Below are 27,356 nucleotides of genomic sequence, written 5' to 3' on the forward strand. Positions count from 1 at the left end.
TACAAACAACAGCTTAAAGATTTCAAAAACAGTATATTTATTAGTTTTTTTTAATATTACAAGACCGTTAGATCGTAAAACCCTTTTTCACACAGCGCATTCGTATATACAAACCTCATAAACTTAAACAACAACAAAAATACATAGAGACATCCGATAAAAATCGTATAGACACAAATTATAGCACTAGCGGTAACAAAACTAGAAACAGAAAAATAACCGTTTATACAAGTACACATAGAAATAAAAAGTAAGTATCCCTATATTATTTGCACAAAATACACCTGGCACCTTAAAACGATGCCTTCACCCATCTAAAAAACTAAAACGGAAACAAAGCAAAAATAAAACTACCTAAAAAACTACAATCCTAAGCCTTACAGGGCTATCCATTGAAAGAATCCGAGCTAATAATTAGAAGATATTTCATTCATACATAATCAGATAAAAACTAAAACGGAAACAAAGCAAAAATAAAACTACATCATCCTTCTTCACGTACGCGCCATATTCCTAACAGAATAACAACATATTTCATACCCAGATACTTTCTAAAAAACTACAATCCTAAGCCTTACAGGGCTATCCATTGAAAGAATCCGAGCTAATAATTAGAAGATATTTCATTCATACATATTCAGATAAAAAGGCTAACATCAAGATAGAAGACTCTTACAATCAACAGCTTAAAGATTTCAAAAAGTATGATCCCCACAATACATTCCCCCTCCACCTCCTAAATCAGTTACTGCTTTAAAAAAAAAAAAAGAGTTTGCGATTACAAGTCCTTTTCATAAATCAGTTTAAGAAAAACAAAAAAACAAAACAGTATATTTATTAGTTTTTTTTAAATATTACAAAAACGATAAGAGGATAAAACCCATTTCCACACAGCTCATTCGTATATACAAACCTCATAAACTTAAACAACAACAAAAATACATAGAGACATCCGATAAAAATCGTATAGACACAAATTATAGCACTAGCGGTAACAAAACTAGAAACAGAAAAATAACATTTTATACGTGTACGCATCAGCAGAGAGGCTAAAACAACTTGCGCACTCAGCTCATGAGAGTGCCACCAACACCTTCTCTAAGCCTAATCTTTAAAAAAAAAAAAAAAAAAAAAAAATCAGTACATTTATTAGTTTTATAACGCATCAAAAACGTAAGAGGGGTAAAATTCTTATACAACGCAATCTTATATACAACAACTCAAAAACATAAAATACATCGCTAGACATACCTTCTTCACGTACGTGCCATATTCCTAACATAATAAAAACATATTTCATACCCGGATACTTTCTAAAAAAACTACTAACCTAAGGGTTACAGGGCTATCCATTAAAAGAATCCGAGCTAATAATTAGAAGATATTTCATTCATAGATATTCAGATAAAAAGGCTAACATCAAGATAGAAGACTCTTACAATCAACAGCTTAAAGATTTCAAAAAGTATGATCCCCACAATACATTCCCCCTCCACCTCCTAAATCAGTTACTGCTTTTAAAAAAAAAAAAGAGTTTGCGATTACAAGTCCTTTTCATAAATCAGTTTAAGAAAAACAAAAAAACAAAACAGTATATTTATTAGTTTTTTTTAAATATTACAAAAACGATAAGAGGATAAAACCCATTTCCACACAGCTCATTCGTATATACAAACCTCATAAACTTAAACAACAACAAAAATACATAGAGACATCCGATAAAAATCGTATAGACACAAATTATAGCACTAGCGGTAACAAAACTAGAAACAGAAAAATAATATTTTATACGTCTACGCATCTGCAGAGGGGCTAAAACAACTTGCGCGCTCTGCTCATGAGAGTGCCACCAACACCTTCTCTAAGCCTAATCCTTTTTTAAAAAAAAAATCAGTACATTTATTAGTTTTGTAACGCATCAAAAACGTAAGAGAGGGTAAAATTCTTATGTACAACGCAATCTTATATACAACAGCTCAAAAACATAAAATACATAGCTAGACGTACAACAAAAACGTGAGAGATGGTAACCTTATGATGTCAAAGACCGCCAACAGCTTGTTTTCTCAAGTATACCCTTTGTAAGAGACTAAGGCAAGTTTGGCAAGGCAAGTTTATTTGTATAGCACATTTCATACACAAGGCAACTCAATGTGCTTTACATGAGGAAAGACAACACATAAGCATCAAGAAACAGTAGTTAACATTCAGAGGAAAAAAATAAATAAATAAAAATAGGTTACAAAATTTACTAAAAAAAAAACAAAACAAAAAAAACAACAAACCACTTAATTAAAGCTGTTTAAAAGTCCCTAATCAAAGGTATAAGAAAAAAGCAAAGTTTTTAACCTGGATTTGAAAGCATTTACACTCGGGGCTGACTTCACTTCTGTTGGCAGCCTATTCCATCTGTGTGCAGCATAATAGATAAATGCAGCTTCACCATGTTTGCTTCGAACTCTGGGTTCCACTAGTTGGCCCAAGTCTGTAGATCTCAGAGCCCTGCTGGGTTTGTACTCAATCAGCATTTCTTGGATATATTCAGGACCCAAACCATTTAGCGATTTATAGACGAGTAGCAGAACTTTAAAATCGATTCTACAGCTCACAGGGAGCCAGTGTAAATCCTTAAGTACTGGAGTAATATGTTCTGATCTTTTTGTTTTGGTCAGAACTCGAGCTGCAGCGTTCTGAATGAGCTGCAAGTGTCTCATGTTCTTTTGAGAGAGTCCAGTCAGAAGACCGTTACAGTAATCTAGTCTGCTGGAGATAAAAACATGGATAAGCTTCTCTTGGTCTGCTTGACGCATGCAGTTCTTCAGTCTGGATATGTTTTTCAGCTGGTAAAAGGCTGTTTTAGTGATTGAATTTAATATGATTGCTGAAGGTCAGATCTGAGTCTATTAGTACCCCAAGATTTCGAACTTGGTCTTTAGTTTCTAAAGACAGTGACTCAAGCTGTTTTTTAACAGCAATCCTCTTTTCTTTATTGCCGAAAACAATGAGCTCCGTTTTGTTTTCGTTCAGCTGAAGGAAATTTTGGTTCATCCAGTTGTTAACTTGCTCTAGAGAATGACACAATGCGTTAATAGAACTGCTGTCATTTGGGGACATCGATAAATACAGTTGTGTGTCATCTGCATAACTATGATAGTCAACATCGGTGTTCTGAAGCATTTGACCCAAAGGTAACATATACAGACTGAACAACAGGGGTCCAAGGACTGACCCTTGAGGGACCCCACATGTCATGGCCTTTCGATCAGATTCAAAATTTCCAATGGTCACAAAGTAACTCCTTTCCTCCAAATAGGACCTGAACCATTTAAGGACTGTTCCATTTAACCCCACCCAAGTTTCCAGCCTGTCTAACAGTATATTATGATCAATCGTGTCAAATGCTGCACTGAGGTCCAACAAGACGAGCACTGATACCTTCCCTGCATCAGTGCTCAATCTTATATCATTCAGTACTTTAATCAGAGCTGTTTCTGTACTGTGATGAGGTCGGAAACCTGACTGGAATTTATCCAAAAGTCCGTTTAAGCTCAAGAAATTGCTGAGTTGATTAAAAACCACTTTTTCAACTATTTTAGTTACGAAGGGAAGGTTTGCGATTGGTCTATAATTTGCTAGCAGGGAGACATCCAGTGTTCTCTTTTTTAGAATGGGCTTGACGGCGGCTACTTTCAGACATTTAGGAAGTTCACCTGATTGAAGTGAGCAATTAATTATTTGTTGTAAATCGATCTGAACAGATTTCACAATGGTTTTGAAAAAGCCAGATGGTATTGTGTCAAGACAGCTCGTGGAAGGTTTCAATTGCTGAACCAAGTCTACTACAGTATTTTGATCCACTGAGTCAAATTCTGTCATGGTAATTAAATTATTCCTAGGTGATTTTAAGTGCAGCATCGTTTTGTTATTTTGCTGGTTTGTAACAATGTTTGACCTGATGGCTTGTACTTTTTCACTAAAGTAGCAGGCAAATTCATTGCATTTATCTGTTGAGTGGAGTTCTGGCGCTGTTCGATTTGGGGGATTTGTAAGTTTGTCAACCACGCCAAATAGAGTGCGTGTATTGTTGAGGTTCCTACTAATAATTTCAGAAAAGTGTTGTTGTCTAGCTATTACTAACTCTTGGTTAAAATGACAAAGACATTGTCTGTACAGGTCAAAATGAACTTGGAGTTTAGTTTTTCTCCACTTTCGCTCTGCTTTTCTGCATTTAGATTTCAAAGTCATTATGTTGGTAGTACACCTCCAAGGTGTTTTAGTTCGGGATGAAATGGTCTTAGTTTTAATAGGAGCAACAGCATCCAAAACATTTGAGATTTTTGAGGTGAATTCATCCAGAAGTTCATCAACGGTCTCTGCATTTACAGTTGGTGATGCAGCCATTAATTCCATAAACATGTTGCTTGTATTCTCATTTATGTACCTTTTTTTAATCGAGACAGTAGTTGTATGAACTTCTGGGATTGTTTGTAATTCAAAAAACACACAGGAATGATCTGAAATAGCCAGATCTTTCACCTCAACAGATAAAATGTCAACACCTTTAGAGATGACGAGATCAAGAATGTGACCTTGATTGTGTGTTGGACCTTTTACATGTTGTGAGAGACCAAAAGTATCAAGTATATTACAAAATTCTTTGGTATTTTTATCCAAGTTGTTGTCAACATGAATGTTAAAGTCTCCAGTTAAGACCAGATAATCATAGTCGGTACAAATTACTGACAGCATTTCTTCAAATTCCTCCATGAATCTGCCTTTTTGTTTTGGAGGTCTATAAATTATGACAATGACGATGTTTGGTTCACCTTTTACCAAAAGACTAAGATATTCAAATGAATTAAAGCTTCCCAATGAAATTTCTTTACACTGAAATAGAGATTTAAAAATGGCAGCAAGTCCACCACCTTTTTTGCCATTACGACATTTGTTCATGAAACTAAAATTTGTTGGTGTTGCCTCATTGAGAACCGTGTTGCAGGAACCTTCTGTTAGCCATGTTTCACTGAGGAGAAATAAGTCATGAATCAACAATGATTTGTTAACTAGTGATTTTGTATTTAGTAGCGCTAGTCTCACAGTGGCAATCGGAGACGCTGGTTTAGTCAGAGGTTCACAAGCTATACTGACTAGGTTTGTAGCTTCTGACTTATTTCTTCTCATTTCTTTTGCCAACTTTCTACTTCTTGTAATCACAGGAATGCTACAAGCTTCCTTGGGTCCTGACTAAGGTGTTAATCTACTAATAAGAAGCTGATTTTGGTTAAATTGTTGCAAAGATCGGCTTTAAGATTAAGGGTTAAGTAGAGTATAAATCTATTAACGTATCAAGAAACTCAAAGTTTCATACTTTCAATTCTCTTAGTTTTAAAAAGAAGCAGACGTCTGACCAATATTGTCCACATGCAGTTCCTGCCTGAGTTTGTGATTACATATTCTCTCCAGAAATCAGTATTTTTTTAAACTAGTACAATTATTATCTTTTTTAAACACACAAAAAAAAAAAGGTAAACAAATTTTCGCTACTCTAATGCCATACATTGTTCCGTCATCCAAAATGTATAATTTACAAATTGAATACCTTTGAATCAAATTTTTAGGTTTTACATTCATTATCAACATTTTAATACCCTAGTTTACTTTTGTAGACAAAATTATACTAACTTTATTGTGTTCATCCTACCGAGATTTCTTTATTACATTGCTATCAAATACAACGCGCAAAACATCAACCGATTAATTTCACGCCTCACTCTAATTAAAATTAAAATAAAAGTGTACACACCCTTCTTCATGTACAAATACATCTATGGTGTCATAAATTCAAACCGTGGATCCTTTCTAAAAAACTATTAGCCAAGGGCTTACAGGAATACCCTTTGTAAGAGACTAAGGTGTTAATCTACTAATAAGAAGCTGATTTTGGTTAAATTGTTGCAAAGATCGGCTTTAAGATTAAGGGTTAAGTAGAGTATAAATCTATTAACGTATCAAGAAACTCAAAGTTTCATACTTTCAATTCTCTTAGTTTTAAAAAGAAGCAGATGTCTGACCAATAATGTCCACATGCAGTTCCTACCTGAGTTTGTGATTACATATTCTCTCCAGAAATCAGTATTTTTTAAAACTAGTACAATTATTATCTTTTTTAAACACACAAAAAAAAAAAGGTAAACAAATTTTCGCTACTCTAATGCCATACATTGTTCCGTCATCCAAAATGTATAATTTACAAATTGAATACCTTTGAATCAAATTTGTAGGTTTTACATTCATTATCAACATTTTAATACCCTAGTTTACTTTTGTAGACAAAATTATACTAACTTTATTGTGTTCATCCTACCGAGATTTCTTTATTACATTGCTATCAAATACAACGCGCAAAACATCAACCGATTAATTTCATGCCTCACTCTATTTAAAATTAAAAATACAGACAAACTTATCACATTCTAATACCTACCTCCCTCTCTTAATCATAGGCTGTAACATCCTTAGACCTTTAGATGGCGCCGTTTACCGCGGCGTGTAACACTCAGACCTCTCCGCCATCCTCCGTTTAGCTTTTTACATAGTCACACAAGTTTTTAGTCTAGGAAAAAGGGGGGAATGCGGTTCTGAAATGGGTTAAATAGCCGTCCTATACGCACGAATAATCTATTTTTTCGTCTGTATTTCCAACTCCTTCGGTTAGAAACAGACGTCCTTTATTTTTTTTATTTTTTTTTTTAAAAAAGGAAAAAAAACCTTGAATGAGACGTAACTTCATATTCTGAAACACCGGTAAGTTTCTTTTATTTATTTATTTTAAAAAACATAAAACAAATGGATAACATTTTTTTTTATATTCACAACACTTTAACTCGTTTAAGAGAGCCTCGTACTATTTTACATTCACGCACGCACATACCCGATAGAGGCGCCGGGGGACGCTTCCTATCGCACGACTTAGTGTGAAGTATCACTAAGGTGGTGGGGAGTGCTTCCTCCGCGACTTCAAAGCTGTTGTTGGTGGTGGGGGTCATCGGAAGCACGTATACAATTGATGAGGGTGTTGGGGGTGACCGGAAACATATGTTTGTTGAAGGGGTGTAGAAGGGTGGGGGGAACCGGATAACATGTGTTTGATGTGGGGTGCAGAAGGTCATCAATCAATTTTGACAGGAGCCGTCTTCCGGCTTCTGATTGGCTAGGGCTGTGGGGGGGAAGGGGTGGGGGGACCGGATAACATGTGCTTGTTGTGGGGTGCGGAATGTCATCAATCAATTTTGACAGGAGCCGTCTTCCGGCTTCTGATTGGCTAGGACGATGAGGGGGGTGGGGAGGGGGGGGGGGTGCAGGATGTCATCAATCAATTTTGACAGGAGCCGTCTTCCGGCTTCTGATTGGCTAGGATGATGAGGGGGGTGGGGAGGGGGGTGCAGGATGTCATCAATCAATTTTGACAGGAGCTGGCTTCCGGCCTCTGATTGGTTAAGAAGGCGGAAAGTGGGTGGGGCTTAATTCAAAATAATGGCTTCTGATTGGTTAAGAAGGCGGAAGGGGCGGGGCTTACTTCAAAGGGTTAGGGTTATGAATGGTTTTATGAGGGGGGTGCCATAAATCATGGTTTTATGGGGGCCATAAATCAGTTTTTGACATTTGCCGCATTTTACCTATATATATGCCGTTGATATCAGGATAAAAGGTTTATTTGATGTTTGTGTGCGTGTGTGGTATATTTCGGCCGAATATGAAAAAATCGGAATTGAGCCGTTCAGACTTACATAAAAAAGTCAGATACAGGTCGCATTTGGGCAAAAAAATCCGATCTGGGTTGCATTTGCCTGCAATGTGAACAAAGTTTCTCTAGAGTGTCCTGGGTCGTCCTCGGGGGCCTCCCGCTAGTGGGACATGCCCGGAAGACATCTCCAGGCAGGCGTCCAGGAGGCATTTGAACTAGATGCCCAAGCCACCTCAACTGGTTCCTCTCAACGCGGAGGAGCAGTGGCTCGACTGAGTCCCTCTCGGTGTCCTGGATGACCGAGCTTCTCACCCTATCTCTGAGAGCGTGGACACTGATTACCACCGCTTGTATCTGGGTTGTTCATTTGGTCGTGACGGTAGGTGAGGTTAGGATCGCAGATCGGCCGGTAAATTGAGAGCTTCGCCTTTCGGCTCAGCTCCTTCTTCACCACAATGGACTGATACAGAGTGCATCACTGCAGACGCCACACCGATCCGCCTGTCGATCTCCCGCTCCCTCCTGCCACCACACGTGAAAAAGACCCCAAGATACTTGAACTCCTCCACTTGGGGCATCTAATTCCGACCTGGAGAAGGCACTCCACCCTTTTCCGACTGAGGACCATGGTCTCAGATTTGGAGGTGCTGATCTTCATTCCAACCGCTTCACACTCTGCTGCAAACCGCTCCAATGAGAGTTGGAAATTACGACTTGAAGAAGCCAACAGGTTTAAATTGTAAAGCACTTTGGGGCACCATATGGTGTAGTTAAAGCGGTATATAAAAAGCATTCATTTACATTTTCTACATAAACATTAATTGTCTGTTTAATCATATATTCCATAAATTCATGACAATACAGTATTACTTAAACTTAGATTCTATTTGTTTTATTTATTTATTTATTTTTTTGTTTTATATTTATCTGCAATTGTCTGGCAACCAGTTCAGGGTGTACCCCGCCAGATGGGATAGGCTCCAGCATCCCTGTGACCCTTGTGTAGAGCAAGCGGTTTTAAGAAAATGGATGGATGGATGAATGAATGGATGGATGGATGAATGGATATATTACTTTATCTTTTATCTTTGTTTACTTTGTCATTTTAGTTTGTCATTTTAATGCTACTTGTTTGTCTCATGTCTTCACCAGTCACCAAGACAAATTCCTAGTAATGTGAAATTTCTTCACTTGGCAATCAGACCAGATTCTGATTCTGCATTCCAGGGATGGGGGGGGGGGATTGTGGTGGTCGTCAGTAGAGGTCAAACCTCGTAGTGGGGGATTCATCGTGCCCCACCCCAATGATGAGCTTGCAAACGGACGATGTTAAATTAACTACAGTGTAAAGACATTTTGTCTTTGATAGTTGATATGTTGCGTAACATAATTTCTGACATTTTTGATATCGTACCTCTACTTTTATTCAGCATTTTTCTAAATGAGTATTCATTGTCAAAATTCTGATGTTTATGTTCAGGATGTGATTCCTGTCTTGATAGATTTCTGCCTACTGTTACAAAGGACGTAAGTATATTCTATCACATTATACATGATTACAAGCACAATAGATAGCCTAATGAACATTGTGAAAATACACACATTGACAAATTGTTGGAACCCCTTTGTTCATGAAAGAAAAAACCACAGAAAAAACCCACTGAATTAACTTGAAATGGAGCAAAGTAGTAATAGATGCAATTTTACTGAAAATTAGCAAATGAAGACCAGAGATTGCGTTTGTATTTTGGTAGAACTGTTTTCAAAAAGAAACCAATGAAACAGACCTGGACAAAAATGATAATGATGTTACACTTACGTTGTTGCTGGACGCAATCACTGCAGTCAAATAATTTCTGTCAATAGGTGCGTTTCCATTACCCTCAGATTTGCGCAAAAGACATGCCGGATAACACCGGATTTGCAAAAAACCTCAAATATCGCAAAAAAAGTTTTTGCGCTTTCATGAGGTGGTTTTTGAGACGTATCGAAAACGAAGTTTTTCGCAAAAGTGTAATGGAAACACTTTTTGCGCATTAGTAGTCATTTGACAACATCCCCCCCGGTCACAGAGGAAAGGAATGTAACACAGTTTTGAATGTGTATTTTTTTCTTTATTTACTAGAAGTTGACTAATACTTGTTTTGAGAATTATTAAATGTGGTATTGTATTTTAATTTTATATGCTGAAGTGTTTTGTAACGTCCTACTGCACATCATGAGCACAGAGAAGTTGATGGAGAGGAGAGCTTGAAATCCGGTCCTGCCATGTCTGTTTAATTTATCAGGGAGGCCAGAAAACATCAGAAACTTCTATTTGTAACCCGCCTTTTACCCAGCCTCTGGGAACAACAACATTTTAGGACTAGACTAAGTGAAATTTCTGCAGAAATTGCGTGGGAATGATGAAAGCTGAATACTAATAGCTGAATGCTAAGCTGAATGCTCATGAAGGAAATTGAAGGATAAATTATGTGAAAATTACAGAGTAGTTAACTATTAATTACTAGTAATAGTAGTAGTATTACTAATAATTATGAAGTAGTAACTGGTAGTTTAATGACAAATAAAAACCCATCCATCCATTCAAAGTCAGTAGTCAGCAGTAGTCACCTGCCATAAATTATTAATATAGTAAAGTTCTTTCATGTATCTATTTATAAGCAATGCCTATACCCCTCTTTTACTTCTTTGGGTGCTGTGGCTGAAGAAAACAAAATGGATTTTCAGCAAACTTCAACTAAAATCAGCACAAAAAAATAAATATAGGATGCCATGTCTACTTGGCACAAAACACAACTCCTTGTTCAATCCGATGGCACCTTAAAGTCACGTCACTTCAGCAGCGATCCATTCATAACATTATTCATGGTCATCATTGTAACCAGCTCAGGGTGTACCCTGCCTACTGCCCGAGGCCAGCTGGGATAGGCACCAGCATCCCGCGACCCTTGTGAGAGTAAGTGGTTTTAAGACAATGGAAGGATCATCGGACGAACTGAAGGTGACTATCAGCCAGCAAGAGAAAGAAAACGTCTTCAAATATTAATTTTGTCAAATCTAGTAATATTTCTGTGATTTAAAACATTAAATGCAGTTTATAACGTTATTGTGTGCAAAAAAAAAAGAAGAAACATTCACATTCCGTTTTATGCTAGCATCTGCTGGCCACTTTTTTTTTTTGTACTCCCTTCTCAACCCTCTCTGACAATCCCAGAAGCCTCAGGTCCCTTGAAGCTAAGCTACACTGCCATCTATTGGCCAGCACACATTTACTACACATTTACTACATTTACTTTTACAAAAACAGTAACAGACTTTGCGCCGCTATGGTGGCTCGCCGGCCAGCAACTCCATCACATCATTAGAAAAAAAAGATGGTCTAACTGCCAATTAACTCTCGATGGCCCTTGAATGTTCGGTCAGTGTTTATGAAGGGTCCAAACACGATGTGACTTTTGCAATACAGCTTAATCAAAACGGAAGGGCTAATGATTGTCTTCTAACTAGACGCTGGAAATCAGTCATTCAAATTACATTTAATCAAATGGATGTAAAACAATTTAACAATGACCATTTCTGAAATTAGAGTTGGAAAAAATAATTTCCCAAGCGAATTTCGAACCAGAATATAGCAAAATTTTAGCATTATTCACATCCTTGGTTGAAACTGGCAAAAATAGTTTGTCTGCAACATGGCCTTTGCTGATTGCTCATACTCTGCTGCCACCTGCGGGCCGTTTTCGAATTGAACCTAATAACTACCATTGCTTGAAGCCACCTCTTTATGTCAAGCTGCATGTCAAAGCTTTCTCTATGTTCTTGTGAAAAAACAAAACAAAACGTGTAGACATGTTTTGGAGTGAAATACAAAGTATTAAACATTTTTGTGTTTGAAAATGACTTGCTAATTAAAAACTTTTTCAGTCATAAAATGGTCAAACAAAACCGCTTTAGTGAAGATATTTTGTGTCAAATTATTAGTAGAGCAGGTTTAAATAATTAACGCATTTCCAGATATGTTGGTATACTTTTATATCCCTTAGCATAATTGCCACGGATATATTTGCAATGTACAGTCGAGGGGGGAAACAAAATAACATTTCCCCACCGAGATTCGAACTGGGGACTTGTGTGTCTGCAATGCACCTGCTCAAGTACTTACCACATGAGCTAACGTGACTTGATGAAAATCAGCGAATTGGCGTATTTGTATTTCAAAGTGTCATCTGATACTGAAGCAACGCTCATTGGGGACACATGCGTTTAATAATTTCAGTAGAGCACATTTACTGATATGAAAGTCAGTAGGTATACTTTTATATCCCTGAGCATAATTGCCACATTTATTTTCTCAGAATGGACGGCGTGGATGTAAATTTTAAGACTTATTATGAAGATGCAAAGCGGATCAGCAAAAAAACAAAAAACAAAAAAAAGTACTGGAGGTAATGTGGAATCAGCCGAGGCACACACACAACACCAACACTAAATGCCCGAACCCGCCCGATGAAGGGAGAATGTTTTTAAAGTAATATAACTATACCGGGCGTCTGTCTACCGTAAACATCATGAGTGCCTCCTACAGAACAGCGAGGCCCCGCGAGACGGGGCATTCCGAGAATTGCGCCTCAGAAGCGAAACGCTCTTCAATGGAAACACCGACAATTCGAAATTGTACTTTATCGAAATAGTACAATATCGCTTTTATTTTTGCAAAAAAAGGGTAATGGAAACGCGCCTAATGAGACTTGCACTTGTAAGTATTTTGACCCACTCCTTGTGAACAGAGTGCTCCATTGGTCTCTGGTTTATAGAGTTCTCTTCCACAAATGACGTGTTTTTGTCTTTCCAGTGATGTTCAGTAGGATTTAGATTAGTTTGCTACAGAGTTATCCCTCCGAATGTTACAACAAACTGTCTCTGGTGATCAGCATAAGAGAAAAAAACAAGGCAGTGTTAAACCTGTCTATCTGCGCCCACAGCAGTGATCGCTCGATGTACACTCGTCTCTCCTTCGATGCCTTGTCAAATTCACGCAACCACACATAAAAAAAAAAAAACAACTGGTCGAGGTTCTCTGAAGGAAAACAAACAGCCATTGCCATTACCGGAAAAGGTGGTGCCTTAAGAGAATTTTCCGAAAACACGTCACTGCTATTTGTGCATAGTCCATAAGAGAAGGTTAAATATTATATTGCAGTTGACATTTGAATACAATTACAATTACAATATATACCATATAAGCTACTACAATTGTAAAAGACTTCCCTGGTGCACTGCACCTGCTGGTGTAAGGCATTTTGTTATTCAAAGTGTGCTCTATCCATTTGTTAATTACATTCTCAACAGGTAAGAATGACCCATTTTCATTTATTTAAAAGCAGCCTGAGCTGACACACCTCTTTGGTGTTTGCCCATTCATTTGCAACTTACGTGCGTATGACTTTTGGACATATGCATGTACAGAAGTGCTTCTCAATTATTTTCTGTCATGCCCCCTGTCAAGTCAACACCTGCAACATTTAAAATACACAGAAGAAAGAATGAGAAGACACAAGGATTTGATTACTCGCGAGGAGAAGCTGACAGAGAGTTGTGCGCAGATCACAAGCTCCCAGCCCCTTCTGACACAACTCCCTACTTCTCCTCTTTTATTTGGGATTCCCTAACATACACAATAGGCTACACACTTGCCTCTGAGGAAAATGGGAGTACTGGCAGCAATGTGATAAGCAACTCCAGCAGTCGTAAAATACAGAGGACATCCTTTAAATCGTCACGACTACTAATCCTTGAAGGCTGTAGTTCTTCATTCCCACATTCCAGATGTCCTCAGGTTGAATAAACATGCAGCAGCTCCAAACCCATAGTGAAATACTGAATACATAGTTGGCAATTAACTATGTAATAAGAGAAAATATAGAATAATATATACACAATAACTCTAACATTCCCCCCTGTTTATTATATATTTGCTCAAAGTCTCAGATCACCTATGAGTTACTTCAATTAGATTTTCAACTGCAGGATCATATTTACGAAAACAAATACTTTTACACTCAGAGGCAATGTTAATCTTTAGTCATAGTCGGCTGGATCTGAAAATAATTCAAGCATATCATAATGTACATTATCCAATGTTTCTGTATGTAATTCTCAGCATTAATAATTCAACCAGCTGTCTCTCTTCCTCTTCATGATGGCCCCAAAAATCAAAATAAAAAAGACAGCCCCAACTGCGTCTGATCGCATCTTACGCTCCATTTGATTCAGGAAAGGGACTCGTCTCCTTGAGTTGTCCCTTCTGACACATCCTGCACAGTGAGACAGGTCCTGGACTTCACAGCGGTTGGGGGAACTTTGAGGGTAGCAAACAATGTGCTCCCAAAGTCTTCACTGACTTACTTGGTCAGACTTTTCACAGCGAGTCAAGCTGCTTGTTTCTCCTCTGACCTCACTTCAGTCAGGCTTCGTTCCGCAACCTGGCAAGCTGTTAGTCAATGGTACCTGTTTTGTGCCATGTGATAGGTGAATCCAGGAGAGTCGTTCAGCGATCTTCACAACCTTCGGGGCCAACAACACTTACAAGGGCCTTCCCACCTTAGGCTGGACCTTTAATCAAAGTCAGTCACTACCCTTGATGGGAGGCTTGCCTTCCTGCTGAGATAGAGAGTCATCTGGCATTTGATTAAACATTTTCACTTCCTTATCATTTAAACAATCTTCTCATATAGTCACTTGAATAAATTTCTTTCATCTGTACGGCTTAACAGGTTATTACAATAGGCAAATTTAAATGGTCCACCACACGAAATTTCAAACGAGCTTAACTGTCTTGTTCCTTTTACAATTTCCCAAATTACTTAATCATCAATTATCTTATCTCCATGCTTTGATCATGTATTTTTCTCGCTTTTCTGTTTTTCCCTTAAACAATGTAACATATAAAGTGACTTTCATTCATTACTCCAAATAACTAGTACGTCATATAGAGACATGATCTGTTCACACAATGCTTCTGCCATAATAATAACATCCAGTTGTTTTTCTGGAACAATTTCAACTCATTGTTACATTTTTTAAGACCATCAATCAGTACTTGTTAATATTGACATTGTCTTACTTTTTGTTCAATTCCATAAAATCCATAGCCACTAACAAAAATTGTAAAATATTAGAAACATCAATTCCATGTATAACAAAATTCTAAAACAAAATTCCAAAAACATAAAAACTTAAAAAATTAAAAATATAAAATTTACATGCGGTATTGCCGTATTGTTACCAACTCCCCCCTTTTGAGACATTTTTATGGCTCACAACTCAAAATCATTATCCAAGCCACTTCATATAAATCTTATGCTGCATGCAATTTAAAATAATTTCACAATATTTACAAAAGGTTTTCCTTTTTCCTTTTTTTTCTTTTCCACTACAGTGTTCCCTCGTATATCAGTGGGTTAACCTTCATACAGTCATTTTCCTCTTCCAAAAAATTACACAGCTGTACAAAAATCCACAAAATCAGCACTTTTTTTCTTTTCTTTTTTTTTTTTTTTTAAACAACTATGGAATTTAAAACAATTGGGACCCTGTAGCCTTCACCGCTCTGGCCCTAATTTGCGAAAGAACACTGTAGTTTACATGTCTTGGACGGATAGAATTTTATAGTCTACCCATAGCATAGTAGTAGTCTGGCATTTCTTCAAAACTAATTGTATCATACTACATCTTGTATTGTTTACAACCATATAATCAAGTTTAAATGTAACACATCTTTCCCAAAGCCATATGTAGTTAATAATAAAGCCACCATGAATATCAATCATCTTGTACACAATTAATATAAAATACTGGCTTAAATTCTACTTCATGCATTCTAAACAAAACTCATAACCATGTCAGCAATCAATTGTCTGTTCAAATGGCCTTCCAATATCTTCGTAAAGCCACTACTATCATTGTTCAATTTAAATCACAAACTGCATTTTTCACATTCATCTATCTATTAAAATTTGTCAAACATTGTCGTTGTTATCAGTATCTCAATTCAATTTCAGTAGTAGAATTGTTAGCATAATTATCCACCCAATTCATGTATAATTATATATGTATAATCACAAACATCAAAAGTTCATAACAGGTCACAATTTCACTCAGGAATTTAAGATATCATTTTGTAATTTGTTTCAAATCTTAGGGCCGACAAAATTACTTCGTTTTATCGTTGGGTCTCCATCATAACCACTTTACAATCAAAACAATCTCAATATTACACCCTTGTTGCACAAAAGTGTAATACACCTTTATTTACATCATTCTCCAATTTCTTCTTTCTTTTAAGTTGTTGCTGGTTTTCATTTCACAGCTCAATTTTCTTTCATGCCATAGAAGAATTTTGTCCATGCAAGTCAAAATCTGACTTCCCAAATGTACCCAAACAATTTCGAATTGCTTGAGAGGGTATTGTGGGACATTCACAATATCCTTGTAGTAATAATATATATATGTATGTATATTTCCCTTCCAGTGCAAATTTAGACCAGAATATACAATTTGGGTGTACTGTTATAGTACTTATTCATTCCTCAAATTTTCATCAAGAATCCAAATTATCTAATAATATATTTCCAGTTAGTAAGTTTAGTATTTTCAATCAGCACTTCTGCCCTTTGCGAGTCCTTAATCACTAGTCTAATTTATCTCCAATTCAGCATTTTACTCAAATAAATCATCTTTAGCATAGATGATATCTGATCTGTTTGCTCTGATTTCCACTTACTTACATGTTGTCAAGAAACCCAACATCAGAATGAATGAATGAATGAATGAATGAATGATGAATTCATAAGGAAGCAGGTTAAACAGTTCTTCCTATTTAGTTTTAAAGAAAAACAAAAGTTCTGTCATCTCCATTTGTTCTGCCATAATTGTTATATGCAGTGTCACTGTATCAAACTCATCATCAGTTTACAGGTAGTCAGTCAACTGTGACACTCGTAGGTGTGGCATTGTTTTCGTTCTCACATTTATGCTCAGAGTGACATAGCTTATCATCTCCCTTCTTTACAATCAGTTCCCTCGCTTTTTGTAGTAAGGCGTCAGCTACCATTTAAGAATTTATTTAGGATATAGACTACGTCGTAAAAATGCAAAGATCCTACACCTTTCACATAGCGATATCCCTTTTTCTACTCAGCTTATCTTTTTATTACCATGTTGCCATCTAATGTAGACACCAAGACTAGGTCTAATCCAATTTAATATAATTCTGCTTACTGGTTTCGTTTCATCTTTGTTTTTTATGTTCACCTTGTTCAAATAAATGGCCGTTTTTCCACCAACAACAATTACCAGGGCAATAAAAATTCCTCATGGGGCATCCAAGTACTATCTCGGCAGCAGGGTCTCACTAACCTAAGGTGGTTACTTTGAGGGGTCAGTATTTTTACAGCAGCTCGTCTCAATCAAACTCATTTAAATTAATTACAGAGAACTCTAAGACACTGTAAAAACACAATTCTAAATTCCCTGCTGAACTTTTGCAACCAAAAACTCACTTTACCCAGAACTCAAAGATCCTGGGCTTGTTGGTGGAAAAGCAACTATTAATAATTGTGCTCCTTTAAGAACATTCAAATTCAATTATAAATGCCATTTTTTTCTTCTTCATCAAATTCAAATCTCAGCTATTTATTTATTTTAAATAACTCACCACTAATAAAAGGTTTGCCTTCTAAACCATTTTAATAATCTTTTCCCTTCAATGCCTATTTTACTTATCAGGTTCTGGTGAGGGAGAATTTGTTAAATTCCACAGTCAATCACAGCAGGAGCTAAATCAGAATTCAATTAGGAAAACATTCCTCCGTGTAACTAATCTTTTATACAAACTTCAGGACTATATTCAAAACGACATTGTAAAGGCTCTTTCTTACAATTTTATGTTGTTCTCTAATCTGGATCTGCATGAGTCACACCAAATCTATTAGTAAATAGAAACACCACAGTAATGAATTTTTAGAACATTTAACTCCTAGTAAGTATTTTCAAGTCAGTCAATAAGGTTTAAATTACTACCTGTTAAAAAGTCATGAAATCATTGCATTTCCATATAGAAGCTTCTACTATCAGTGTGATATCAAGGCCTTCCCCATTTGGCAATTTGACAAATGGTGCCATTACACACTTTACAATATAGTCATAGCTGAAAACCATCATTACTTACTTAATTCAAAGTTTCAAATTTCTTTAAACTAGTATTTAGTAGACTAGATTAGCATTATTTATCAAATAATCTATATCATTTTAAACTATCTATTTTATACTTTTGAGGGTAATTTCTTAACTCAGTGTCCTCTAACGTTACACCTTCCTGTCTTATCATCATCTACACCACCACAACTTGTTCTAAACACTTCACAAATCCCACTTTAAAATCATCCACTAATTCATCTTCTCTTTATCCAGTTGTTCTAATTCTACCATAATCAATTCTACTTTCACGTTTCTCTCTGACTTTTATCATTTCCCATGCTCAAAACAGTCCAATAAAAAGGATTTTTTTTTTTTTTTTTTGTCAGAAGTCCAACAACTTGTCATCAATTACCTACTTAACTCACTCTCAAACAATTAGCTTTACCATCCAAAAACAAAATACACAATTTTCACCTGAGGACCGGGTGATGACCCTTTCTGGGACCACTTTTTGGTCCACGCACCTCATATTTGATACAGACCAAAATTTCTCAATTTCACCGTTTTTAACATAGTTATGTTAGACACGATCTAACAACCCCTTATACACAATTTAAACCCTTTTAAGCCGTCGTCTTTAGACAATATGACACACAGACACATACAAGAGCTCACAGAGACAAACACAGTGAGAAGCCACACACATACACTTTTACAGACAATACACTTATGCCTCGATATCATTAGGCTGTTAAAGCTCCAACTTTCCATTTCATTTTATTCCTTATTTAATATTGTAGTGGATTACCATTATTATTGTTATTATTTTTACTATTGTAAATTAAGCTGGCCAGCAAAAGTATATCTTGTAATCCACGTATTTCAATGCTATATTTTAGATGGATCTAATTTTTCTATGAACATCCAATCCTTACTGGATAGTTCATCTTATAGCTCACCTTTTACTGTTTATTTTCCCCCATTTTATATGAATTTGGTACAGTCCGTGAACCTAGAGTTTCCTAGGGACTGATAGGTTCAAATAACAGGGTGACAATAAATTTCTCACTGTGGTAATTCTCAAGCTTCTACCCAATAGGGCGGAGAATTCTTGCCTTTGCTTCCACAATGAGTTGTCACTTACAATCCTGTTTGTTTAAAATGAAGTAAGTATCAAATGACACTACACTTCCATTCACTTCACACACTCACACAAGGCCCTTTTATTTTCTGCGTTTCACGGAATTTAAGTACGTACACGACTCCGGCATCGTCTCTTTACACGGACGTTACTGGGCTCCGTTCCCTTTACTTGCCATTGACTAGTATTCACAAGGTTTTTCCTCCCACACAGTACCTTCGTGCAGGCTGCGACAGTACCTTCGCGCAGATTTTACGTCGACATTCACTTCACACTTTCCCCCGGAAAGTAAATTTTTTCTCACCCAGATGTCTTCTCGTCCTTTGGATTCCCGTCAGCCTTCCAGATCCCAGTCACAGAGACGAAAATCCAGTCCCAGAAAAGGGTAGTATTTGCCGTGGCCACGGTCTTCCTGGAGGTCGACTCTGCAACTGGAATCCTTTAGGCGTCCTGGGATCCGGCTCGAAAGGACCAAGTTAATGTCAAGTCAACACCTGCAACATTTAAAATACACAGAAGAAAGAATGAGAAGACACAAGGATTTGATTACTCGCGAGGAGAAGCTGACAGAGAGTTGTGCGCAGATCACAAGCTCCCAGCCCCTTCTGACACAACTCCCTACTTCTCCTCTTTTATTTGGGATTCCCTAACATACACAATAGGCTACACACTTGCCTCTGAGGAAAATGGGAGTACTGGCAGCAATGTGATAAGCAACTCCAGCAGTCGTAAAATACAGAGGACATCCTTTAAATCGTCACGACTACTAATCCTTGAAGGCTGTAGTTCTTCATTCCCACATTCCAGATGTCCTCAGGTTGAATAAACATGCAGCAGCTCCAAACCCATAGTGAAATACTGAATACATAGTTGGCAATTAACTATGTAATAAGAGAAAATATAGAATAATATATACACAATAACTCTAACACCCCCCTAGTAAGAAGAAAACATCACGCAAACCTCCCCCCCCCAGCACCACATTCCCCCACCCCCACGAGACTATAAATAGTATCATTTGTCTATAAAATTGTTAAAAGCACATCTCTGCATAACACTGTATCCGTATTAACGTATAAGACGATAAAAAAAGAAAGAAATACGGACCAACTTACAACAAATAGCTTTATTAACTGTAACAAAAAAGATTTAAAGTGCATCTGAAATTCAAAAATAAAATTAAATCCTTAATTAAACTATAAACATTTTTTGGCTGACCATGTCACACCATATGATACGGAAAAATAAAATGACATAAAATCAATAAATAATACATTCAAACTGATGACCAACATTAACTCAGGAGCACAATATATATATATATATATATATATATATATATATATATATATATATATATATATATATATATGTATATGTATATATATATATGTATATATATATATTTAAAAAAAAAAACACCTTTAACCTGCAAAACAAAAATAGAAAATAATTTGTGCTGATTTATTTATTTATTTTTTTGCTGTGTGCAAAAGCGCACATGCAAACTCAGTGCAAACAAAACCCCTGCACCACCGAGCGAATGCTCCCTGCGCACACTCTGCCAATAATGAGAGCGCCACTGCCTCCTAATGTAGTGGAGGTGCAATTGCACTTTATTCTAAGACAAAATAATAAAGCATGTTCCCCGAGGTCAAACGCGCCCCGCCCCATTTTGAGAAGTACTGATGTACGGGAACACATGTTACACTGAATGTATAATAAATATGGGTATTCGTGTTTTAATTTCAGTGATCTACTATTCGACCAACTTTATGCTCGGCTTGTGGAGAATGTGGTTGCTAAGGGTGTTTTCCTGGAATCACTAGAGTCATATATTGTTATGGACCGCCTTGATCACCTCCCCACACCCATCATGAAGGATCTCTTGGCCCATTACCACAGCAATGGTTTGATGGACAACCTGGAGAGATGCATTGTCCGTCTGGACGTCACAAGCCTAGATATACAGCAGGTGTGTACATTGTGCACATGGAAGAGTGATTTGTAAACAGTTCATAAAAGCATCAGTAATATTTTTGCCCTAATTGTATTGAATGTGTGTATGTATGTGTTTGATTCAAGGTGGTTCAAGTTTGTTGGGAAAATCAACTATATGATGCTATGATCTATGTGTTCAACAGTGGCATGAATGACTACATCACACCAATGGAGGTAAGTTCGCCCCAGTTATTTATAGTGTAAGTCCTATGAAAACCATTTGATCATCAAGGTAGTTAGAATGGTCCGACCGACCTACAAATGCTGTTTTAGTGCAAATGAGCAGCAAGTATCTAACATACTGTATAGGGACTTCCTTCTGTACAACCACAAAAAACAGGATTTTTCCAACTCCGCAACACAATGCTATGCTTTTGTGAACTCTTTTACATGGTATGCAAAATAATTGTTAAAATTCAAATAAGCAATATAAATATGAATAGTATCAGTTGTTGAGCATCAGGTTTGAAAAGATTGAATACTTCTTTGGTTTCAGAAACTTTTTGCTGTAATTGGCCCCCCACTTCGTGAGGGAAGGAGTTTAACAGGTTAGTCACTGTTCATTTTTAAGTAATTACTTTGAACAAGACTGATGCTACTTTTTCTATGATATTCTCTGAACAGCTGAAGAAGTGGTGATGGGAAACAAACTTTTGGTGTACATCAGGTAAGCTAAGATTGGAATATGCAGTTATACTATGGATATAAAAAGTCAACACAACCTTGTGCAAATGCCAAATTTTTGTGGAAAAAAAATGTCTCAAATTATTAAACAACTTTCTCTACCAATGTGATCTATAACCAGTACACATAGGGTAAAAAAACAAATTACACACCAAGTAGGTGTTTGAGCAAAATAGTCATTTACTTTTTACACTGTGGTGTATATGTATACTGTGTAGGTGTGGGAACTTCTGGGTATGTCATGATACTACACGATATGCGATACAACTCAACTCAACTCAAGTTTATTTATATAGCGCCTTCAAACAGTCTGAGCTGTTACAAAGCGCTTTACAGAAACACAAAATAAAAACAACCATAGCATAAAATATTAACACCAATACAATACAATCACAACAAAACAACATTCTTCCATTCCTAACGTATTTTTCGGATTATACGTCGCTCCGGATTATAAATCGCACCAGCCAAAAAATGCATAATTAAGAAGGGAAAAAAACATGTAAGTCGCACTGAAGTATAAATCGCATTTTTGGGGGGAAATTTATTTGATAAAATCCAACACCAAAAACATACATGTCATCTTAAAAGGCAAATTTAAAATAAAATTGAAAAAATAGAGAACAACAGGCTGAATAAGTGTATGGTATACTAACGTTACATGACTGACATGCCTGGTAATGTCAGTAACGACGTAACATTTTAAGAGTGTAGCGAGCAGTGACAGGAGTCAGAGGCGGAGTGTTGAAGCACGGAGCCAAAGGCTGGCCTTTTATTGACATCAGCTTCTGAGGTCTTAAGAACAACTCCCCACTCAGCTGGAAGCTAACAGGCTAACTCCCCTTTTCCACATAACAAAACCTTTCCACCCGGAACTCTCCCTTCGTGCCAACGTTCCGTGGGTGAATTATGTTCCCATCGCTACAAGTTATTCATATAACTCTAGCATAAAGAGCATGCTAACAAGTTTACCAAACTATCAGTTTCACTCCAAATGACTAAATCCAATGAAATCGTCATCCTCTGTGTCACTTTTAAACAACTCCCCCAACCCGGGAGGTAGATGATGCGCCGCTTACTCTTCTACCGGCAATGTTGAAATGATCAACACAGGCCTAGAGTGCCCTCTTGCGGTTTAGTGTGAAAATAACATGTGAACTGATATAATAATATGTTAATAATTTCACACATAAGTTGCACCAGAGTATAAGTCACACCCCCGGCCAAACTATGAAAAAAAATGCGACTTATAATCAGAAAAATACGGTACATACGCTTTAATGTTTGAAACAGTTATAGATGAAAGAGGACAGAAATTTGTCTCCTTGCAAGCAGTTGATCAGAGACGCGATCGCAACATGTATGACGTCACACGCGTTTGCTAAAAGCTAAGTTTGCTTATAAGCTAGCTCATAAACAAGCAGCTGCTGCGTTCGTGACGAGCACCATACACATAAAAAGAATGGTCCAATGTTCCTGTCTCATCCAAACTGCTTCTCCTCCAAGCGCCGAATTTCCATCTAGTCTGCGTTCCGCACACACCACCGCGCTTAGTGGCGACGTTCGTGTCCTCAACTCCACCGTCATCCATCTTAGCTCACCAGCGCCGACCTTTCCACCAAGCAAAAAGGGGCTGTGAAAAATGCTGCCTGTTTTCCTGACGCAAAAAACACAAGCGACCCGCAGGTGCTCAGTAGAACAGTCGGATAGCCCCGACATTCCCCCATCAGAAACCGTGCTGGTGCAGGCATGCCGCAACCACCGGGCACAGACACTGTACCTTGAGGAATATCATGGCCATAACGCTGAGAACAGTCCAGTCCAAATCGGGTCCACACAAAAGACGAAACGCCACATGACAAGAATAAAGACAGACGGCTGGTATAGCTCACAGCGCCATCAAAAAACAGCCAAGACAAGAGAGTCGCCAGACACACCGGCTCACGATATGACAATCCCGCGATTATCGATATATTAGTCAGGTAATAAGTCCAAGATAATCTTCGATAAAACTAATCAAGACATAAAGAGATATTTTTTAAATGAGAAAACTATTGTACCATCACTGAAACACAATATTAAAACTGGTGTCTTCTTCACAGTGAGTACTTTAGTGTATTTTTTTTTAAACAAATACAAATGTCTTCTTAAGAGAACTTTCTGTGAACAAATATGTCTTTCTTAAACACTGTCATGCAACATGTCAGTCACATAGTCATTTGTTTCATTTTATAAACTGACACAATTTTTGCAAAATAAGTAAATTTACTTAACAAGGTCAATAACAAAATAAAGCAACGGAATCACAAGGGCAGCAAGACTTGGCATGGCATGGGGGAAACAACGACAATGACTCAACAAGAACTGAAAGAAAGCAGGGGAACTAAATACACATGGTAACAAGACAAGAAGAGACACCTGGGAAAGACACGAGACTTGGGGAGCTGATTGGTCAACACACTGGGAAGGGAAGACACACTCAGTTGGACGTGGTTAGACATAACGAGACAAGGGAAGAAACGAGAAATACATGAAAAAAACACCAAAAGAAAACAAAATCCCAACCCCCCAGAACCAAAACATGACAAGTGTAACAATCGTGAATAAATGAATATTTTTATAAACTCTATTCCGCCTGTCATCTGTGTTTTCAAGTGGATGATTATTCTTTTGCTAGTACAACGAACCACTGATTGAGTATAGTGACTTCAGATTATGAATGACTGATAAAGAAAGGATTTTGTCGTTTGTTCCTATTAACTAAAGCAAAGACAACGTGGTGGCCCTAGAGGTTACTGAGATAATTACAACTAACCTCAGTACCGTCCAAATTATTAATTCGTCAAAAAGATGACCCAATTTTCGCTACAATATCAAAACTGATTACTGTAATATACACGGGGTACAGGGGGGAGTTTTTTTTTTAACATTGATACTGGGGTGGCATGTTATGCAGGGCACAGGGGCTGTGTATTATACACAGAATTTTATAGTATGTAAAATATATACGCACACATATACACACACACATAAATATACAGTGAAATTTGCATATATTTATGTTTTCTTTTGTTTTCCCTGAAGTTGTTGTCTTGCAGGAAGAGCGTATCCCCTTGGAAACATCCCTGAGGACCTTGTGGTTCAGGTCAAAATTCAGGTATCTAAATATCAGCTATTTGGAACAATCAAGGGGCACTTGTTATGAGATGATGCACCCACGAGGGTGAAGAGCCGGTCCACTGTTCCACGACCGGGACAAAACCCACACTGCTCTTCCTAAATGTGAGATTTGATTTTCCGACAGACCCTCCTCTCCAGCACCTTTGATTAGATCTTACCAGGAAGGCTGAGCAATATGATACCTCTGTAGTTGGAAAACACTCTCAGGTCTCCCTTCTTATAAAGAGGGACCACCATGCTGGTTTGCCAATCCAGCGCCACTGTCCGCGGTGTCCACATAATGCTGTAGAGATGTGTCAACCAGGACAGCCCCACAACATCCAGAGCGTTTAGGAACTCATAAATTCAGTATCACATCCCGTCCCTGGGGCTTTGCCACCGATGTACATTTAATCACCTCAGTGACTTAAGTTCAACCCCATAGAGAGAAGAGCCCACCTGAGGGTTATTAACCATTGGGCTGCAGCCCAAACTTGGCCGCAAAGTAATTTTAGTTTTGTAACTGGGCCGCGACGGCCGCACACAGCTTTCAATTGAGGCTTTGTACACATGGAGCAGGGTATATTTAAAACCAAATATTTCCCCTCTCCCCATGTAGAAAAACAATCTGTAATATTGCCCGGTAGTATTGTGATACATTCATTCCTAATCCTCTGTATTCTGTTTAGCCGTGCTGCTTTCAGCATGTTGTGGGGCAAGCATAGCGCAACTGCTCCTTCAGGTTAATGCACGCAATCCACGAGGCTTTCTACAAAGTTAGAAACAGCGTCGCGGAACCTCAGTTGAATGAGCTGCTCTTGACGCTCGCAAATATCTTGCATCTCTAATAACGCCAAAAATATGTAAGGAAGTAATGCAGCACGTCGGAATTTCATGTTTTTTTCTATTTCCGGGTTTCGTTATGCGTTCAGCCCTCGTCATTTTTGTCCAGTGGGAGCACAGATCATCACGCGGGTCAACGGGATTACGCAATATACTATATAATATATAATATATATATAATATACTATATTGCGTAATCACGTCGACCTGCGACTGTGCTTTTTGCAAGTGGACTATATTTAAAGACTTTTCTGGTCTGAATAGATGAATGGTGTCATGTGCTGGAAGGTTGGATCCCAAAGTGCAGACACAAATAAGGTTTTAACTATTTATTCACATCGAGAGGCGTAGAACAAACTTGACTAGACTAGAAACAAGGAGAGTTGCACAGAGGGCAGAAAGTAATAATCCGGCAAAACACACACAATTCTCACACTGCACCTACACACAGTGAATCGATCTGATTGGTTGTAGCACGTACAGGACTAAGGACGACATCACATAAGTCCAGAAATCACCTAAAGGATTAAAGATTGACATCACATAACCTAAAACTGGTTGAAACTAGATGATGGTTATTTGATAGTTACATCAGTTCAAAACAGACACTTGTTATATCAGTACAAAACAGACACTTGACCTCATGGTTGTGAACCCAACTTAACAGGTCATGCACTCAAAACTTAACCCTGGCGTGACCCCAGACATGACAAATGGAAGCTACGATTAATTCCATTTTCGCAGAATTACTCACCGTTTCCTTGTTGAATGTTGAACAGCGAGAGGCGCTTCGTGCATTTTTATTTGGTAAAGATGTTCGTGCTTTTTTTTTTCTTCCCTAAGATGAGACCGAAGACGACATTTTCATCCGTTGCCGTGATTAGTCAAAACAAACGTCTCCCAAGCAAATCACCGTGGAGCAGTCCCAGAAATTGATGATTTGAAGACCTCCCTTGAGTGAATCACAATTATCAATCTAGTTACACTACCTCATTTGTTTAAAGGGAAAAAAAATATATTCATAAATGCACACATAAATGGTGAAGTTGATTCCAGCTTATTGGGCTTCTGATTGGGTATCATTGATGACCACATTGTATCACGTTATTTGATAATGATTTTATAAACCTTAACTCGATTTTCTTTAGTTATTAAATACTAACAATCATGAGTCAACATAAATCATAATTTCTGAATAGCCCCTGGGCACCTTTTACATGAAAAGTTGGGCCCCAAGGTAAAAAAAAAAAAAAAAAGGTTAAGAACCACTGCCCTAGACTAAAACATCCCATTTATGAACATCTGAACAGCATTCTTGAGGTGCAAAAATAATATAGTGCATGCCCTGCAGTCACAATAGTAGTTATAACTGAACAAAAGTTACGTGTGTCGAGGATATAACGTCAAATGGCTGAAGGAAACCCGTTTTCAAAAGTGCTTGCCAGTAACACGGTAGTAAAGGTGCATTAATAACACGGCTGTACAAAAATACATTACGCTAAGAAAAATAACCAGCCCACTATAGCAGAAAAGTCAGTCATTAACCGCCTCATTTTCACAAAAAAATGAGCCCCTACGACGGAC

At 37.5% G+C, this 27,356-nt stretch overlaps 1 protein-coding gene across 1 annotated transcript in view; it reads left to right on the forward strand.

Moving 5' to 3' along the window:
• Window positions 1-27,356, forward strand: part of vps8 (VPS8 subunit of CORVET complex) — a 235,614-nt gene that overhangs the window by 107,248 nt on the left and 101,010 nt on the right. The window contains exons 20-25 of the mRNA XM_077496349.1: window positions 9,225-9,271; window positions 20,838-21,060; window positions 21,171-21,260; window positions 21,583-21,634; window positions 21,711-21,753; window positions 24,855-24,927. Coding sequence (XP_077352475.1) covers window positions 9,225-9,271; window positions 20,838-21,060; window positions 21,171-21,260; window positions 21,583-21,634; window positions 21,711-21,753; window positions 24,855-24,927 — 528 coding nt within the window. The remainder of the gene's footprint in view (window positions 1-9,224; window positions 9,272-20,837; window positions 21,061-21,170; window positions 21,261-21,582; window positions 21,635-21,710; window positions 21,754-24,854; window positions 24,928-27,356) is intronic.

The sequence above is a fragment of the Festucalex cinctus genome, chromosome 14 (assembly GCF_051991245.1).
Source record: "Festucalex cinctus isolate MCC-2025b chromosome 14, RoL_Fcin_1.0, whole genome shotgun sequence".
In the NCBI taxonomy this organism is placed as follows: Eukaryota; Metazoa; Chordata; class Actinopteri; order Syngnathiformes; family Syngnathidae; genus Festucalex; species Festucalex cinctus.